At 33.1% G+C, this 19729-nt stretch overlaps 1 protein-coding gene across 2 annotated transcripts in view; it reads left to right on the top strand.

Moving 5' to 3' along the window:
* The window catches only part of LOC133181024 (cilia- and flagella-associated protein 46-like), a 58918-nt gene that overhangs the window by 6016 nt on the left and 33173 nt on the right, over positions 1 to 19729 (top strand). For both annotated transcript variants that reach the window (XM_061315553.1, XM_061315552.1), the window contains exons 11-17: positions 565 to 664; positions 847 to 945; positions 1039 to 1229; positions 1475 to 1571; positions 1663 to 1794; positions 2330 to 2447; positions 19371 to 19500. In XM_061315553.1, the coding sequence (XP_061171537.1) occupies positions 565 to 664; positions 847 to 945; positions 1039 to 1229; positions 1475 to 1571; positions 1663 to 1794; positions 2330 to 2447; positions 19371 to 19500 (867 nt within the window). The remainder of the gene's footprint in view (positions 1 to 564; positions 665 to 846; positions 946 to 1038; positions 1230 to 1474; positions 1572 to 1662; positions 1795 to 2329; positions 2448 to 19370; positions 19501 to 19729) is intronic.

Genomic DNA, 19729 nt, shown 5'->3' with positions numbered 1-19729 from the left:
TTTCATAAGCTTAATATGATTTCAGAATAGCATTGCCAGATGCAGAAAGGTTGGCAATACTCTTTTAGTGTTGAGTTGAATTGTGAGACTTTTTGTTCAATTTTGCCTGTGTTTATTGCATGCATGTTCTTTGACGAAGTTGTCTGTGAGAAAATTTAATTATACATAAAAGCATGAATAAAAAATGTGTGGATGATAAAATGTGTGAGTTGATTGTTTAATTAGGATATTGAATTTCTTTTAGATTTTTATTTTTTTTTTTTTTGCTGCTTTAAAGTACATGAGTTTATGCTTTTTCATTAAATAGAAGATAAATTATATGACACATATAGTAGAATGGACTTTCTTGAGTACACACAGCCTTAGAATCTATAGCAAACTTAGATTTGCACTTTTTTCATAGCAATTTTTATGCTGTTTTCCAGACACAACTATACTACTATTCTTATTGAAAATAAAATCACTAATCTGAATATGTATAGTATGACATCGGCCTGCATATGTAAAAGTAGTCATAAGCTAAATGTTTTGCTGTTTAATAAAATTAATTTTTTTTTATTCCAGACCATACCTTCTTGTGGAGTTGGCCAGGTTTTGTGTTGAGTTAGATTTCCCAGACTTGGCTCAAAACTGTGTGGATCATATGAAAACCTGTGTTGTTAAGGTGAACATCTTAGTTAGAGCTAAAAACTAGAGTTTAGCACTCATTTGATAGTCACCTCTTTCTCCACTTTTGAGAAGCTGTCCCCATTTTCTTCTCTGTGTCCATTTGTCTGCCTGTTTCCAAATTTAGTTCTCTTTCCTTCTCTTTAGTGGTTCTCAATAACTTTGTGATTATTTTTGTAGGACCCTAGTTTTTACCTGGAGTTGGAGTTTCTACAGTGTGAGCTGATGGTGAGAAGTCTTGGAGACAAACAGGAGACCTTCAATAAATCTGTGGTGGATGTATGTTCAATTGTTTTTATCAATCTCAACTTCCATTTTTGTGAAATTGCAGAAAAATGTAAAGCACTCAAACAAAATGTCTGTTGTTTACAGTTGAGAATACAGGCCATCAAGAGGTGTGAGGAGACAATCATGAATGCCATCAGACAGGGGGACCCCAATGTGATACAGGCGGGCTGTGTGACCCAGTGGAACCTCATCCTTCCCCTCCTACAACCAAACCTCCGTAAACATGTCAGGAAACCCCTAACCCTGCTAGCAGAGGCCCTAGAGGATATACAGAGGTAGGGCAAAATAATGTTGGGATGAAAAAGATCGAATAACATTCATTATTTAAGTCAAATGGATCTCTTGCTTCTTACTATTCATCTATGAGAATTTAACACCACCTGAAAATATGGAATTTTTATATTTTACTTAGTATTACTGTTTTTATGGCAATGTGCTGAGCAAGTTGTTGTAGCAATTTATTACCCATCTTCTTGGAACTTAAATATCAGGTAGTTAGATTTGATTTTCTCCTTTTCAGTTTGTTAATCAGCCTGAGATGTCAAATTCACACAGAACTATCCAAATGTGAGGAAGACCAGGAACAGATTCAGGTTGCCATGGAGCACCTCAGAAAGGTACACAGTAGGTCAACTGCTTCTATTTGTCTTAGAAATTTTCAGTTTTTATGGTTCATTATCTTATTTCTCTCCCTCCTCTTGTTCCTAGGCCTTGTCTCTGGATGATGGTGGTCTCTATAAAGAGAGACTGGAGGTCGCTCTGCACAGACTTGATCTACGATCTCAACTTTACAAGCAGCCAGAGAGAGCAGAAGACATAGCAGCCATGATCATTGAACAAGTAGGTTACTGTCATGAACAATTAGGTTACTGTCATGAACAAGTAGGTTACTGTCATGAACAAGAAGGTTACTGTATGAACAAGTAGGAGTAGATGTAGTTTACTGCAGTATGACAAGAAAGGCACTGAATAAATTTACGATGAATTTGTTTAGAAACCATAGAACTGTACAGTCAAAATAGTGAATTGCCTAATATAAAATATGGGTATATAAAGTGGGGCTATATTATGGGAGCCAGTTTTTAAGAAAATATGTAATGAAAACTTCATAAGAACAGTTGAGCTTCAATAATAAATTTGATATGCAAGCATCTCAGTGTAATTTGAATTCAAGTTCGTCTTGACTTTGAGTTGATGGCCACAATAAGGGGTTTGATTATCTAATAATAATTCTCAGGAAGAGAAAAGTACCTGAAGCAAGCATTGTGGCCTAAACATGTATTGTTGGATATTGATATAGGGATTAGAAAAAAAACCCAGAAATCTTGATATATGGTAAAATTAGCATGGTTCAATGAGTTTTGGAATTTTTTAGGCCAGGAAAGCGGACTCAGGAACAATGAGAATGAAAAGATCCCTTTTGGTGAAGGTGGGTGAGGCCTTGGCCCCTGATGCATTCCAGTTGGTATTGGACAGTGAGAGTGACACAAAAGGTAGGGGGAGATATAACACTGGTCTTATCTTTACACACTTGGTATTACCTTTGTATATCTGTGAAGTGTTTGCTGTTTCATTTTGCCTTATGTTAAAGCACAGTAAAATGATTTACATGTACTGACTATGTGTCAATTTTAAGAAATAGGTTTATGGTGTACTTTTACATGTAGTCAAACTTATGTATATTTTACTTATATATTAATTTTTTGTTGACACTGATATATCTTCATATTGCTCTTAAATGTAAAGATTTTTGTTAAACATTTTCAGATGTTCTATTATTATTGAGTAAGGGAATAAATTCAAAAATGCATGATTATGAGCCTTAAAACTATAATTGCAGCATGAAAATAATTCAATGAATTTGAAACAAAAATTATATTAGGATCCAATAACTTAATATACAATTACAGGTATCACAAGTCATATTAACTTTGTGTTCTTAATGCTAACTCTTAAAGCTTTTTTTAAAAAGGTTCTGAAAACAAAAAGCTATGTATTATATGTGCTTTCAAAGTAAAATGCTCATCTTTTCACGTATGTTTACTGTATGCAGGGAATTCTTCATCCCTTTAGCACTTCTAATCTTTGAACATATTGAAAATGAGCAAATTAACTGAGACAGTTACATCTCTTTTAACACAACTGTCTAAACAATATAAATTGGGCAAAATTGTTTGCAATTGTGACAGACCAAAAAGTACTATCAGGTAAAAATAACCCTGTATACAGTATTCAATATAACCAGCTTATTATGTTCCCCAAACGAAGTTTGGGAACATATTGTTTTTACTCTGTTTCTTATTATTATTATTATTATTAAGGTCTTCCATCTTCACGGAAGACCTTATAGTGATTCTACTGTTTCTTCTTATTATTAAGGTCTTCCGTTTCAGACGGAAGACCTTATAGTGATTCTACTGTTTCTTTTTATTATTATTTTTTTTTTCCCCTTTTCTTGTCGGAGCGTTTTCTCAGAGATGGCTGGACGGATTTTCTTGAAATTTTCAGGGATGATAGAGAATGAAAATACCCCTAGGCGTTTTTTTCATTTTTTCAAAATTCACTTCCGGTCGTCAGATATGTCCGATTTCCGTTTTTTTCAAAAATATTTTGTCCCAGTCATATCTCAGAAAAGGTAAGAGATTAAGACACCAAACCTATACGGTTAATAGATCTTGAGGAGTAGGCAAAACCATTTGGGTTAAGAGCGTCAGCCGTCACTTCCGGTCGTCACAGGAAGTGATCAAAGAAATCGAAATTTTCAACTTTTCTTTTTTGATTTTTTTCTTTCATTACATTGTTGCATCTTATTTGTAGATTCGAAATATGTTAGTCTTACCGGAACCAAAAACGTCAACTTCCGGCTATAAGTGAAAAACTGCATAATTTGAGTATTTTACTTTCCCATAAATATTTTTTATACATAATGTATTTGAACTGATTTTTGAATATGTTATCAAGACTGCAAATGTCTAGAGTAACGTCAAATATCTTTGTAAAATTCACTTCCGGTCGCGCGTTTAAATGTCCGCAAAATGAGAACTTGTCCGAGTGAGATCTCAGAAACGGTAAGAGATTTAGACACCAAACTGATAAGAGTATTAAACCTTGAGAAGTAGACAAAACAATTTGGCTTAAGAGCGTCAGTCGTCACTTCCGGTCGTCACAGGAAGTGATCAAAGAAATCGAAAATTTCAAATTTTCTCTTTTGAAATAAGACTTGCATCATATAATTGTATCTTTTTCACAGTTACGAGATGTCTTGGTTCCACCGGAAACAAAAAACGACAACTTTCGGTTTTAAGAGAAAAACTACATAATAGGGGTTTTGAATTTCCCCCAACATATCGCTTATAGATAGAGTTCTTTAAATGATTTTTATATATGTTATTGAGACTGCAGTTGTCTAGATTGACATGAAATATCTTAATAAAATTCACTTCCGGTCGCGTGTTTTCTTGTCCACAAAATGAAAAGTTATTTCAGCGAGATCTCGGAAACGGCATGAAAGTAAAACACCAAACTTGTAGGAGTAATAAAACTTGGTGAGAAGGCAAAACACATAGGGTTAAAAGCGTCAGCCGTCATTTCCGGTCATCACAGGAAGTGATCGAAGAAATCGAAAATTTCAACTTTTCTTTTTAAAATTAAAATTTTCATCACTTTATTGCTTCCCTTTCGCTGTTTTAAAATATGTTAAATTCCACCGGAAAAAAACTTTAAACTTCCGGTTTTAAAAGATAAACTACGTTATTTCGTGGTTTAGCTTTCTCATAAATATCACTTATAGATAAGTAATTGAAATGTTTTTTTTTTTTTTTTTTTTTTTTTTTTTTTTTACATATGCTGTAGATACTGCAAAAGTCAAGAGAAAATTCAGAGATTTTTATTCAGTTCACTTCCGGTCGTGTGTTTTCTTGTCCTCAAAATTAGAATTTGTTCTCACAATTGTTCGGCAACAGTAAAAGACTGAACTCTAAAACTTTCAGGACTTATAGTCAGTCATCAGTTCATTTGCTTGGTGTAAAAATCGTGTGTCGTCATTACTTCCGGTCGTGAGAGGAAACGAAGCAAAAAAGTATATTTTAAGTTATTTGGTTTCTACATAAGTTTTAGGCTAATACCGACGTTGGAAAAGACATGTTCATGCAAACAGGAAGTCGTATAACGGAAGACCTTCTCATTACTAGTAATGAGTTTCTAGTTATTATTCTTATTTTTTAGACAAATTTTGTCCAAGCAATATCTCGAGAACTATTCAGTGGTTTTTCATCATTCTTTCAGGGATAACGCGCCAGTTAATGGCATTGTTACATTTAAAAAAATTTTGAAAAAATTCGCTTCCGGTTCCAAGTTATGGACATTTTTCTGATTTTAAAATGAAATAGTTTCCGCGGGATATCTAAAGAACAACTAAAGATATGAACTGGAGACTTTTAGAGAATATAGAACATGACTTCTAGATGTGCAAATCGACCTTGATTTTCGTCATCAGTACTTCCGGTCGCTACCGGAAGCGAATTAAAAAAGTCGAATTTTTCAACTTTTCTGCTTTTCAATATTTTTCTATGATATTTGTAGGGTTAATAGAGACTCTTTTAAGAATGATAAATATTTAACTTGTTTTAAAATTGATAAATCCAAACTCTAGAGAATTTTTATTATTCTCTTTTTTTTTTTAGACAAAATCTTCTGCACACGAATTCTTGAGAACTATTCAATGAATTTCTTTGAAATTTTCAGAGATAAAAGATCTTGATATGAGTTTTATATGAAATTCAGTTTTTTGGTAAATTCGGTTCCAGTGCCGAGTTATGGACATTTTTTTGATTTTAAAATGAAACTTTGTGAGTGTTTTCAAGAATGACTAAAGATATGAACTGGAGACTTGTTAGAGATGATAGAACATGATTTTTAGATTGGAGAGGGGACCTTTTCATGCGTCGTCGTTACTTCCGGTCGCTACCTGAAGCGAATTTAAAAAATCGATTTTTTCTACTTCAATATTTTTCTGTAATATTTGTAGGGTTAAGAGAGCCTCTTTTCAAAATACTAAATATATAATTTGTTTTCGAAATGATAAATCCAAACTCTAGATATTCGTCATTTTCACTTTGAAGCGGGAGTCCAAATGGCGAAATGGTTAGCGCGTTGGATTTTCACTCTGACGACAAGAGTTAAATCTCCAGTGTGTCTGATTTTTTTTTATCACTTTTTAGCTTCAATTTACGTTTTCATTTTCAAAATCGGACGGAAGACCTCTCATTGCTCGCAATGAGTTTCTAGGTATGTTCCCCAAACGAAGTTTGGGAACATATTGTTTTTGCTCTGTTTCTTATTATTATTATTAAGGTCTTCCGACTTCTTTCGGAAGACCTTATTGTTTTCCGTCTGTTTTCTATTATTATTATTATTATTCTTTTTTCATAGTACGGCCGATATCTCAGCTGTGAGTGGACGGATTTCAAAGATTTTTTCAGGGAAGATGCATCATGTGAATATCTCCAGACGTGTTTTTCATTTTTTAAAAATTCACTTCCGTTCTCATTTTTTGGGGAAATTTGTATTTTTTAAATGGAATTTTGTCCCCTAATTTTCTCAAGAACGACTAAAGATATGAAAGTGAAACTCACAGACATGATAGAACATCACATGTAAATATGCTGATCGACCTTTATTTTTCGTCGTTCGTACTTCCGGTCGCGAACGAAAGTGAATTCAAAAAGTTCAATTTTTCAACTTTTTTGTTTTTCAACATTTCTCTATGAAATTCACTTGGTTAATAAAGAGTCTTATAAGAAGATTAAATATATAATTTGTTATAAGATTGATCAACCCATACTCTAGATATTAGTAATTTTCACTTCGAAGCGGTGGTCCTTGCTAGCGCAATGGTAAGCATGTTGGATTTCACGCGGGCGACGCCTGTTAAATCCTCAAAATGTCCGTACTAAATTACTTTTTCAGCTTAGATATAACATTTTATCTTCAAAATGATGTCTGGTATTTATTCAGTTCGAATCTTGTGATATTTGATCAATGTGACATTTTATTACATTGGAATATTAATACAGCTACAGATACCGAAAATACTACATAAAGTAAAACTGTTACCTTTTGTGAAAGGTGTTAACTTCTCTGATGACATGACATGGCTGATTCAAACTGGAGGAAATTTTGTTTTTGTTTACTCCCTTTTTTCAGTTAAAATGACATTTATTTTTCGTACTTTTCACCGACATTTTAAAGGTTTGTTTTTACGAACTTTATTGAAAAAACTTCTAATTATGATGGTTTATTCTTCAAAACCTGTAGTACTTGAATACATAAGAAAATTTGACATTAAGGTATGTTTCCAATGAAACATTGCAGCATATTTTTTCAGCGAAGAATCGGTCGGAAGACCACTTGTTGCCTTAGCAACAAGCACTCATCTAGTTATTAAGGTCTTCCGACTTCCTTCGGAAGACCTTATTGTTTTCCGTCTGTTTTCTATTATTATTATTATTATTATTCTTTTTTTCATAGTTACGGCGATATCTCAGCTGTGAGTGAGCAGATTTCAGCGATTTTTTCAGGGAAGATGCATCATGTAAATATCTCCAGACATGTTTTTCATTTTTTCAAAATTCTCTTCCGTTCGCGATTTTTGGGTAAATTTGTATTTTTTAAATGGCATTTTGTCCAGAATTTTTCTCAAGAAGGGCTTAAGATATGAAATTGAAACTCAATAAATAGATAGAACATCAAATTCCAATATGGGGAACGACCTTTATTTTTCGTCGTCGGCATTTCGGTCGCAAACGGAAGTGAATTCAAAAAGTCCAATTTTTCTACTTTTTTGTTTTTCAATATTTTTCTTTAGGATTTACAGGGTTTATAGAGTGTCTTAAAAGAATTCTAAATATGTATTCAATATTTTGATGCGTGCATTTATTGCAAAGATATGACCGATCCAAACTTTGTCCCACTGTCTGGGGTTCGAATCCTGCTGGAGGCAGTTAATTTTTTTTCTTTGTTTTTCTCTTTTTTCAGTTGCTAATGACTTCTCTCTCTTTGAAAACATGTATGGTAGTTTTTGCTGATTTTTAAAAGCTTTTTTGTCACAGATTCTGTAGAAAACCTTTCGACATATACTGAATATCTTTGCATCTATAATATGTCCTTCTAAAACTATTTTAAGGATTTCATTCTTGTCCCCAAAGCTTGACCCATTCAAAAGTTGTCACCCCTTTTGCAATAAAACCTTGTTATCGCTACTCCTCCGTAGAGATTCCAAGCCTTCATCAGTGTCTTCGACTCATTTAGTACTCTCTTCATTCTATCATTGCAAAAGCATTCTTTGGTCCCTTGTATGAGTTACTGCCCCTGAAAGTTTATGCTGCTTACACTTAATGAACTTTTTTGAAAACGGTGTATCCTAGAGACATGGGACCAACTGCATCGGCATATTTGACTTTGACCTTGAAATATAGGTCAAGGTCAAAGTCATTTAAAACCATAAAAAATTCCTTATATATGTGTAAAATATAGCAATTCACCAAATGACCTTGAACTTTGACCTTGACCTTTGCGTTTGACATTGGGTCAAAAGAAAAGTAAGGACATGCATCCAGCTCCAGTATAAGGTAAAAACATAGAAAGTAAAGATTTCCTTGTTGTTGTTTTTTTTTTAAATGACCTTGACCTTTGACCTTGACCAAAAGGGCACAATCAGGCTTAAAGATGTGAAAGTAGTTACAATTCTTAGTTTAAAAGAGGCATAAAATAAATAATTAATCCCCCCCCCCTTCTTAAAAAAAAAAATCACATCAACAACAACGTAGAATATTTCTGTAAAATTCAAACCAGACCTCGGATCGACACCATATTTGGTACAAATGTAGTATAGACCTCAGAGAAACTTTCTTGAGAGTTTTATGGTGAGTCTTATAAGTTTATAGAAGTCATGAAGTTTCACGGCAAAAACTACAAGTTCTGTTGTGTTTAAAATTAAAGTGCAGGTGAATGAAGAAATGATCTAAACCTCTTATCGGCTATTTCTTCAGATGTCGTTAGTAGCATTCGATTTTCCTGTTATGATAGGACATTTTAATACCAAGCATTCTCTCTTTCTTTTACATTTGGAATTTATTTGATTTTTATTTAGAATTAATCAGTTTCCAGAAATAGCGATTTTCGGTATATTAAAAACAATTCTCGCTTTCATTGTCGTGTTTCCCTTCTAAAAATGCATGTTGGGAGTTTAATTTGTGCGACACATATTTAATTTAACCCAAAGAAATGCTTATTTAAATGTTTCATATTTATTTCAGGATATTCAGTCAGAAATGTTAAAATCCGAACCCGATCCTTTACGCTTTTAACGAAGCTATTTACAAAAAATTCAGCATGCTCATAATATCGATGAATCGGGCTACAGTCCATTAATACATTTTCATTAGGGAACAGTGTTAACGTTTTCTCACGCAGCCCGTCCCTTGTTATTTTATATACTGCTTGCAAGTTCAGGAACTATTTCCTTTTACGGAACTTCTTTCTTCCCCTACCGATTCTAAAAATACGCTTGTATTAGTTCTATAGTCTTAAAGAATTAACTTACCCAATTTTATCGGAATGTATAGCGCAGTGGTTAGCGCACCTGCCTTTCAAACCAAGGGTTTTGAGTTCGATTCCAGCTGGAGGGGCAATTTTTTTTTTTTTTTTTTTTTACATTTTTTGCATTTTTTTCTCTTATTTTTTTTTTTCATTTTTTTTTGCATTTTTCTTTTTTTATAGCCTAAATGACACGAAAACACTTAAAAAGGTGGAAAGGCCTCTAATTGTTCTCTGATAATTAGTTTACTAGTTATTATGAAGGTCTTCCGATATATATGATAAGATATGAATAGGAAACTTCCTAAGGTGGTAGAGCATCAAATGTAGATATGTTGATCGACAATAATTTTTCGTCGTTCATATTTCCGGTCGCAAACGGAGGTGAATTCAAAAACGTTAAATTTGTAACTTTTTTGGTTTTTTCAATATTTTTTCTCTGGGATTTACAGGGTTAATAGAGAGTCTTCTAAGAGTTCTAAGTATGTTTTCATCATTTTGATTGATGCATTTATTGCAAAGATATGACCGATCCAAACTTTCTCTTATTGTTGCGGGTTCGAATCCTGCTGGGGCGAGAGATTGTTTCTCTCTTTTTTCAGTTGTAAATGATATTTTTCTCCGTGAAGACATGTATGATAGTTTTTGCTTATCTTTTAAAGCTTTTTTAACAGAGATTCTACAGAAATCCTTTATTAATCATGATCTATGTTGAAAGACTGTGTTACATAAACGCAAACAAAAAATACCTTCAATAAAGTATTAAATGAAGTGAGGTAGCACAGCGATCAGGAGAAAAGTTCGGTCGGAAGACCACTTGTTGCCCTGGCAACAAGAAACGCATCTAGTTTAGGTCTTCCGTCTCCACGGAAGACCTTATAGTGATTCTATTGTTTCTTATTATTATTAAGGTCTTCCGTCTCCACGGAAGACCTTATAGTGATTCTATTGTTTCTTCTTATTATTATTATTCTTTTTTTTTTAGACAAAATTTTGTGCACGCGATTTCTCGAAAACTATTCAATGAATTTCTTTGAAATTTTCAGGGATAAAAGGTCTTTATATGAATTTTATATAAAATTCCGTTTTTTGGTAAATTCGGTTCCAGTGCCAAGTTATGGGCAATTTCCTGATTTTAAAATGAAATTTTGTCCTCGAAGGATCTAAGAAACGGCTAAAGATATGAACTGGAGACTTGTTAGAGATGATAGACCATGACTTCTAGATGTTCGAAATTACCTTGGTTTTCGTCGTCAGTACTTCCGGTCGTCAACGGAAGTGTTCAAAGAAATCAAAAATTTCAACTTTTCTTTTTTTAATCAAATCTTGCATCACATTATTGCAACTCTCTCACAGTTTCGAAATATGTTGGTCCCACCGGAAACAAAAACGACAACTTCCGGTTATAAGAGAAAATCTACATACTTTGAGTATTTTACTTTCCCATAAATATCTTTTATAGGTAAAGTATTTGAAATGATTTTTAGATATGTTATTCAGATTGCAAATGTCTAGAGTAACCTCAAATATCTTTGCAAAATTCACTTCCGGTTGCGTGTTTTTCTGTCCTCAAAGTGAGAAAATATCTGAGCGAGATCTCAGAAACGGTAAGAGATTAAGACAACAAACTTATATGAGTAATAGACCTTGAAGAGTAGGCAAAATCATTTGGGTTAAACTGTCATCCGTCACTTCCGGTCGTCACAGGAAGTGATCAAAGAAATCAAAAAATTCAACTTTTCTTGTTTAAATTAAAACTTGCATCAACTTATTGCATCTCTTTCGCTGTTTTGAAATATGTTAAACTCCTCCGGAAACAAAAACGTCAACTTCCGGTTTAAGAAGATAAAATACGTTATTTCGATATTTAACTTTCTCATAAATATCGCTTATAGAAAAAGAATTGAAATGTTTTAATACATGTTGTAGATACTGCAATGTCTAGAGAAATGTTAGAGATTTTTTTATAAAATTCACTTCCGGTCACGTGTTTTCCTGTCCTCAAAATTAGAATTTGTTCTCACAATTGCTCGGCAACAATAAAAGACTGAAGTCTAAAACTTTCAGGACTGATAGTCCGTCATCAGTTTATTTGCATCGTATGTAAATCGTGTTTCGCTGTTACTTCTGGTCGTGACAGGAAGTGATGCAAAAAAGTGAATGGTTAATGGTTAGTACGTTGGATTTTCACGCTGACGACCAGGGTGTCTGAATTTCTTTGATCTCTTTTTCAGCTTGAATTTTCGTTTTTATTTTCAGAATCCGACGGAAGACCTCTCATTGCTCGCAATGAGTTTCTAGTTATTCTTTTTTTTTTAGACAAAATTTTGTGCACGCGATTTCTCGAAAACTATTCAATGAATTTCTTTAAAATTTTCAGGGATAAAAGGTCTTTATATGAATTTTATATAAAATTCCGTTTTTTGGTAAATTCGGTTCCAGTGCCAAGTTATGGACAATTTTCTGATTTTAAAATGAAATTTTGTCCTCGAAGGATCTAAGGAACGGCTAAAGATATGAACTGGAGACTTGTTAGAGATGATAGGACACGACTTCTAGATTTGCAAAATTGCCTTTTCGTGCGTCGTCAGTACTTCCGGTCGCTTACGGAAGTGATCAAAGAAATCGTAAAATTTCAACTTTCCTTTTTTAAATCAATACTTACATAACATTATTGCATCTCTTTTGTAGTTTCGAAATATGTTGGTCCCACAGGAAACAAAAACGTCAACTTCCGGTTATAAGAGAAAAACTACATAATTTGAGTATTTTTCTTTCCCATTAATATCCTTTGTAGATAAAGTATTTGAAATGAATTTTAAATATGTAATTTAGACTACAAATATCTAGAGTAACGTCAAATATCTTTGTAAAATTCACTTCCGGTCGCGTGTTTTTCTGTCCTCAAAATGAGAAGTTGTCTGAGCAAGATCTCGGAAACGGTGAGAGATTAAGACACCAAACTTATATGAGCAACAGACCTTAAGATGTAGGCAAAACCATTCGGGCTCAGAGCGTCAGCCGTCACTTCCGGTCGTCACAGGGAGTGATAAAAAAAAATCAGAAAATTCAACTTTTCTTTTTTTAATTAAAAATTGCATCACTTTATTGCATCGTTTTCGCAGGTTCGAAAGATGTTAGTCCCACCGGAAACAAAAACGACAACTTCCGGTTATAAGAGAAAAACTAAATAATTTGAGTATTTTACTTTCCAATAAATATTCTTTATAGATAAAGTATTTGAAATGAATTTTAGATATGTTATTGAGACTGCAAATATCTAGAGTAACGTCAAATATCTTTGTAAAATTCATTTCCGGTCGTGTTTTTTCTGTCCTCAAAATGAGAAATTGTCTGAGCTAGATATCTAAAACAGGTAAAAGATTAAAACACCAAATTTTTATTAGTAACAGATCTTGAGGAGTAGGCAAAACCATTTTGGTTAAACACGTCACTCATAACTTCCTGTTGTCACAGGAAGTGATCAAAGAAATCAAAAATTTGAACTTTTCTTTTTTAAATTAGAGTTTGCATCACTTTATTGCATCTCTTTCGCTGTTTTGAATTTGTTCTCACAATATTGTTCGGCAACAGTAAACGACTGAAGTCTAAAACTTTCAGGACTGATAGTCAGTCATCAGTTTATTTGAATCGCGAGAAAATTTTGTATTGCCGTTACTTCCGGTCGTGACAGGAAGTGATGCAAAAAAGTGAATGGTTAATGGTTAGCGCGTTGGACAACCAGGGTTAAATCTCCAGAGTGTTCTGAATTTCTTTAACACCTTTTCAGCTTGAATTTACATTTTTATTTTCAAAATCGGAGGGAAGACCTCTCATTGCTCGCAATGAGTTTCTAGTTAAGGTCTTCCGTCTCCACGGAAGACCTTATAGTGATTCTATTGTTTCTTCTTATTATTATTAAGGTCTTCCGTCTTCACGGAAGACCTTATAGTGATTCTATTGTTTCTTATTATTATTATTCTTTTTTTTTTTAGACAAAATTTTGTGCACGCGGTTTCTCGAAAACTATTCAATGAATTTCTTTGAAATTTTCAGGGATAAAAGGTCTTTAAATGAATTTTATATAAAATTCCGTTTTTTGGTAAATTCGGTTCCAGTGCCAAGTTATGGACAATTTCCTGATTTTAAAATGAAATTTTGTCCTCGAAGGATCTAAGAAACGGCTAAAGATATGAACTGGAGACTTGTTAGAGATGATAGACCATGACTTCTAGATGTTCGAAATTACCTTGGTTTTCGTCGTCAGTACTTCCGGTCGTCAACGGAAGTGTTCAAAGAAATCAAAAATTTCAATTTTTCTTTTTTTAATCAAATCTTGCATCACATTATTGCAAGTCTTTCACAGTTTCGAAATATGTTGGTCCCACCGGAAACAAAAACGACAACTTCCGGTTATAAGAGAAAATCTACATACTTTGAGTATTTTACTTTCCCATAAATATCTTTTATAGGTAAAGTATTTGAAATGATTTTTAGATATGTTATTCAGATTGCAAATAACTAGAGTAACCTCAAATATCTTTGCAAAATTCACTTCCGGTTGCGTGTTTTTCTGTCCTCAAAGTGAGAAAATATCTGAGCGAGATCTCAGAAACGGTAAGAGATTAAGACAACAAACTTATATGAGTAATAGACCTTGAAGAGTAGGCAAAATCATTTGGGTTAAACTGTCATCCGTCACTTCCGGTCGTCACAGGAAGTGATCAAAGAAATCAAAAAATTCAACTTTTCTTGTTTAAATTAAAACTTGCATCAACTTATTGCATCTCTTTCGCTGTTTTGAAATATGTTAAACTCCTCCGGAAACAAAAACGTCAACTTCCGGTTTAAGAAGATAAAATACGTTGTTTCGATATTTAACTTTCTCATAAATATCGCTTATAGAAAAAGAATTGAAATGTTTTAATACATGTTGTAGATACTGCAATGTCTAGAGAAATGTTAGAGATTTTTTTATAAAATTCACTTCCGGTCACGTGTTTTCCTGTCCTCAAAATTAGAATTTGTTCTCACAATTGCTCGGCAACAATAAAAGACTGAAGTCTAAAACTTTCAGGACTGATAGTCCGTCATCAGTTTATTTGCATCGTATGTAAATCGTGTTTCGCTGTTACTTCTGGTCGTGACAGGAAGTGATGCAAAAAAGTGAATGGTTAATGGTTAGTACGTTGGATTTTCACGCTGACGACCAGGGTGTCTGAATTTCTTTGATCTCTTTTTCAGCTTGAATTTTCGTTTTTATTTTCAGAATCCGACGGAAGACCTCTCATTGCTCGCAATGAGTTTCTAGTTATTATTATTCTTTTTTTTTTAGACAAAATTTTGTGCACGCGATTTCTCGAAAACTATTCAATGAATTTCTTTGAAATTTTCAGGGATAAAAGGTCTTTATATGAATTTTATATAAAATTCCGTTTTTTGGTAAATTCGGTTCCAGTGCCAAGTTATGGACAATTTCCTGATTTTAAAATGAAATTTTGTCCTCGAAGGATCTAAGAAACGGCTAAAGATATGAACTGGAGACTTGTTAGAGATGATAGACCATGACTTCTACATGTTCGAAATTACCTTGGTTTTCGACGTCAGTACTTCCGGTCGTCACCGGAAGTGTTCAAAGAAATCGAAAATTTCAATTTTTCTTTTTTTAATCAAATCTTGCATCACATTATTGCAAGTCTTTCACAGTTTCGAAATATGTTTGTCCCACCGGAAACAAAAACGACTACTTCCGGTTATAAGAGAAAAACTACACAATTTGAGTATTTTACTTTCCCATGAATATCTTTTATAGGTAAAGCATTTGAAATGATTTTTAGATATGTTATTCAGATTGCAAATACCTATAATAACGTCAAATATCTTTGCAAAATTCACTTCCGGTCGCGTGTTTTTCTGTCCTCAAAGTGAGAAAATATCTGAGTGAGATCTCAGAAACGGTAAGAGATTTAGACAACAAACTTTTATGAGTAATAGACCTTGAAGAGTAGACAAAACCATTTGGGTTAAGAGCGTCAGTCGTCACTTCCGGTCGTCACAGGAAGTGATCAAAGAAATCGAAAATTTCAACTTTTCTCTTTTGGAATAAGACTTGCATCATATAATTGTATCTTTTTCACAGTTTTGATATGTGTTGGTACCACCCGAAACAAAAAAAAAATACAACTTCCGGTTATAAGAGAAAAACTACACAATTTGAGTATTTTACTTTCCCATAAATATCTTTTATAGGTAAAGTATTTGAAATGATTTTTAGATATGTTATTCAGATTGCAAATGTCTATAATAACGTCAAATATCTTTGCAAAATTCACTTCCGGTCGCGTGTTTTTCTGTCCTCAAAGTGAGAAAATATCTGAGTGAGATCTCAGAAACGGTAAGAGATTAAGACAACAAACTTATATGAATAATAGACCTTGAAGAGTAGGCGAAATCATTTGGGTTAAATGTCAGCCGTCACTTCTGGTCGTCACAGGAAGTGATAAAAAAAAATCCAAAAAATAAACTTTTCTTGTTTAAATTAAAACTTGCATTACCTTATTGCATCTCTTTCGCTGTTTTGAAATATGTTAGACTCCTCCGGAAACAAAAACGTCAACTTCCGCTTTTAGGAGATAAAATACGTTATTTCGATATTCAACTATCTCATAAATATCGCTTATAGAAAAAAGAATTGAAATGTTTTAATACATGTTGTAGATACTGCAATGTCTAAAGACACGTTAGAGATTTTTTTTTTTTTTATAAAATTCACTTCCCGTCGCGTGTTTTCCTGTCCTCAAAATTAGAATTTTTTCTCACAATTGCTCGGCAACAATAAACGACTGGAATCTGAAACTTTCAGGACTGACAGTCTGTCATTAGTTTATTTGCATCGTATGAAAATCGTGTGTCGCCGTTACTTCTGGTCGTGACAGGAAGTGATGCAAAAAAGTGAATGGTTAATGGTAAGCACGTTGGATTTTAATGCTGTTGACCAGGGCTAAATCTCCAGAGTGTCTGAATTTCTTTTATCACTTTTTCAGCTTGAATTTTCGTTTTTATTTTCAGAATCGGACGGAAGACCTCTCATTGCTCGCAATGAGTTTCTAGTTATTATTATTATTCTTTTTTTCTACTTTCTTCTCCGGTACTTTTTTGTCCGGGAGTGTTCTCATAGAACCACTCATCCGATTGACATGAAACCTTTTTAGGGTTAATAGGCATGTTGTGTAGGTGTTCGGAACGAAGGTCATTTTGCGCGCACATGCATGCACGTGCACGCGCGTGCAATGAGTGAAATGACTGATATACTTGATGAAGCCGTAACTTTTATATTTCTTGGTGAATTGCTTTGAAACTCAAAGTATAAAGATATATTAGTAGTCTAGACAAGATAAAATGGTCAAATTAGCGTGAACTCACGCGCATGCAAGTGCGCTCTTCTCTGATTGGCTGATACAAAAATTTCAATAATTTCCTTGTTTTTTGACAAAATACTTTGAAATTTAGAATATAAGTATATATTGTAAGGTGCTACAATATGTTGTATAGGAAAATTCTTGAAAACACGCGCATGCAGGTGTGCTGCAATCTGATTGGTTGAAACTTTAAATGTCTATAACTCCCTTGGTTTTCAACAAAACAGGATGAAATTTATGACTTGGATAGGCACATAGAGCTCCTACATTATGATACTATCAAAATTGAATGCAAGACCATGCATGCGCGTATGCTGAATTCTGATTGGCTAATACTTAAAGGGTTACATCTCTCTTATTTTTTAATGAGATTCTTTAATATTTAACAATAATGTATGTATTGTGAGACACTATAAGAAAATCAATGTGAAAAATGTAGAAAACATGTGCAAGCACATGCGCTGAAATTTGATTGGCTAATACCCATGTGGCTATATCGGAGTAGTTTTCCAATGAAATACCCTTAAAAAATAAGTGTCCATCTATATTACAAAAGTATTGTCTAATCTATTGAAGCTTGTAGGGAATGGGGCATCATAAGGGATTGGGGAGCCGTTTGGGGAACATCTGTAACGGTTCCCGTTACAATTAGCACTAGTTTAGTTATAATGTGATTTTTCTTCTTTTTTTTTCACTTATAACTGTTTTATGGAAGTGGACTATTGTTCATGCAGTGAAGATATTAACATATTTATTGCTTGTTTTTATTTCAGAGAAAAACTCAACTGAAAACAAAAAAGGTTTCATAACACAATCAAATTTATAAAGTCATTGCAAATTGTTTTTCCAGATTTTCTGAGGCAAGCCATTAAGGCATTCAAATTATCTTATGAAAGGAAGATCAGATTTTAATTTATAAGTCTTTGTCTTTTCTGCTCATAAAATCTGGAGAAAAAAATTCACAATGACTACATTGGTTATAGTTCTGTTCTATCAACCTGTAAAACAAGGTTTGGTGTGACCAGTTTTTGTGATTTCTATTGTTCTATCACTCAAATCCAAATATTCAAGGAAACACTCTTCTCTTGCTATAGTCAACAACATTCAAGTTACTGTCTATATGAAACATTGATTTTTTTAGAAACTGTAGAGACATTTTCTTTGTAATGAAATTTTACAAATTGTATATACATTGTCAGCAAGTTTCCACCGGAGTCGTTTAATATAAATTTATATTTAAATGTTAACACAGAATCATAGAACAGGACTTATCTAAGTCATTGCATGCTATTGCAAAATAAAAAAAAATATTTTAGAGGCACCATTAACAATTTAGATGGGGAAAATTAATAAAGGATTGTTATCGCATATATTCTAATATCATATGTGTACAATATACTGTAGTTCAAAGCTACTGGGGAAATGTACAATAGATTTAAGGTCTACATTTAACTTTCAAAACACAGTTAAAGGTATTGTGGTCTTATGTCCCACTAATCCTGTAGACAGTAGTTCAATTTATCATTCAGAATGAAGTAATCCTGTGTCAATTAGTTTACATAGTTTTCAATATATATTTTAGCAAATACATACAAATAAGTACACTCAAACCTCATTTTCTCAAACTAAACATGACCAAAAATAAACATCAAGATAACTGAGGACTCAAGATAAGAGGTTAAAAAAGAAAAAGTAGTTGGAACTACCAATTCATTTTGACATATCCCTAGTATTTGAGATATTGGTGTTCGAGATATTAAATGAAGTACAACTGTGTTTAGAAAATTTTGAGGTTGCAAGAATCTTGGATTTAACACTCAGTTTCACCAAGAATTGACACAGATTTAGTAAAATCTAAATGCCACTTAGATTTATTTATTATAGATGTATCAGTAGATTAACCAAAGAACTGAAATCTTTCAGCATATTTTACAATGCATCAAACACTTAATTTGTTCAAGTTGCATGTTATTGTGTTTTCTTTAGATAATTTTTTGTTTTCAAAATAAAATTGGTTCACCATACTTGATTTTTGCATGAATACAATCTAGAAATCGTATTGCATACCTGTAATATGGTTGAAAATGTTCAAGTCAAAATTTCTCACCTCTGTCCATTCTTATATTCTTATGGATTTATGTAAAAATTTTTAACATTGGAATTGGTATTCTCTTGTAATTGAATTGTTCATTATTTGTGGGGAGTAGGCTTTCATTCTTTCTTAGTCAGAACACCACTATCAAATCTTTATGAATATGATGTATGTAAAATAATCATTGTAATATACATAAATTTCTCTCATTTTTGATAAGCCACATTTGTTCTTTTTAATCAGCTCTTTGGGGAGTTGCCTGCCCTTAAGCATGAGTTACAAATTGCATGAGTATGCTTATTTTTTATCAGATGTCACGGGAGGCAAAGCCCCTCAAACAGCAATACAGAAACTGGCAAACAAGGCTCGACAGTTTAACAAGTGTGTGAGAAAAGCTGAGGGACATCTAAAGAGACTCGGGGACGAGAACGATAGGGAAAGGTCAGTGAATGAGACAAGTCTTAAAAGAAAGGTTCAAAAATGTATTAAGTCTTTAAAAAAGGTCAAAAATGTATAGAAATTTTTGCCTTCCAACTAGAATTATTTTGTAAATAACAGGACTTAAACTAGCCGAGTTGTTATATGTATAACTTGTTTCTGTAAGTTATAGTCCAGTTTGTTTGAAATTTGTGTTTGCAGAATTAAGCATATTTTGTTTTTATCCTACATA

Source organism: Saccostrea echinata, unplaced genomic scaffold, assembly GCF_033153115.1.
Source record: "Saccostrea echinata isolate AGI-Se365-2 ecotype Australia unplaced genomic scaffold, CSIRO_AGI_Sech_v1 ptg000008l, whole genome shotgun sequence".
NCBI lineage: Eukaryota > Metazoa > Mollusca > Bivalvia > Ostreida > Ostreidae > Saccostrea > Saccostrea echinata.
The sequence above is the reverse complement of the archived record's forward strand: the minus strand, read 5'-3'. Positions and strand labels throughout refer to the sequence as shown.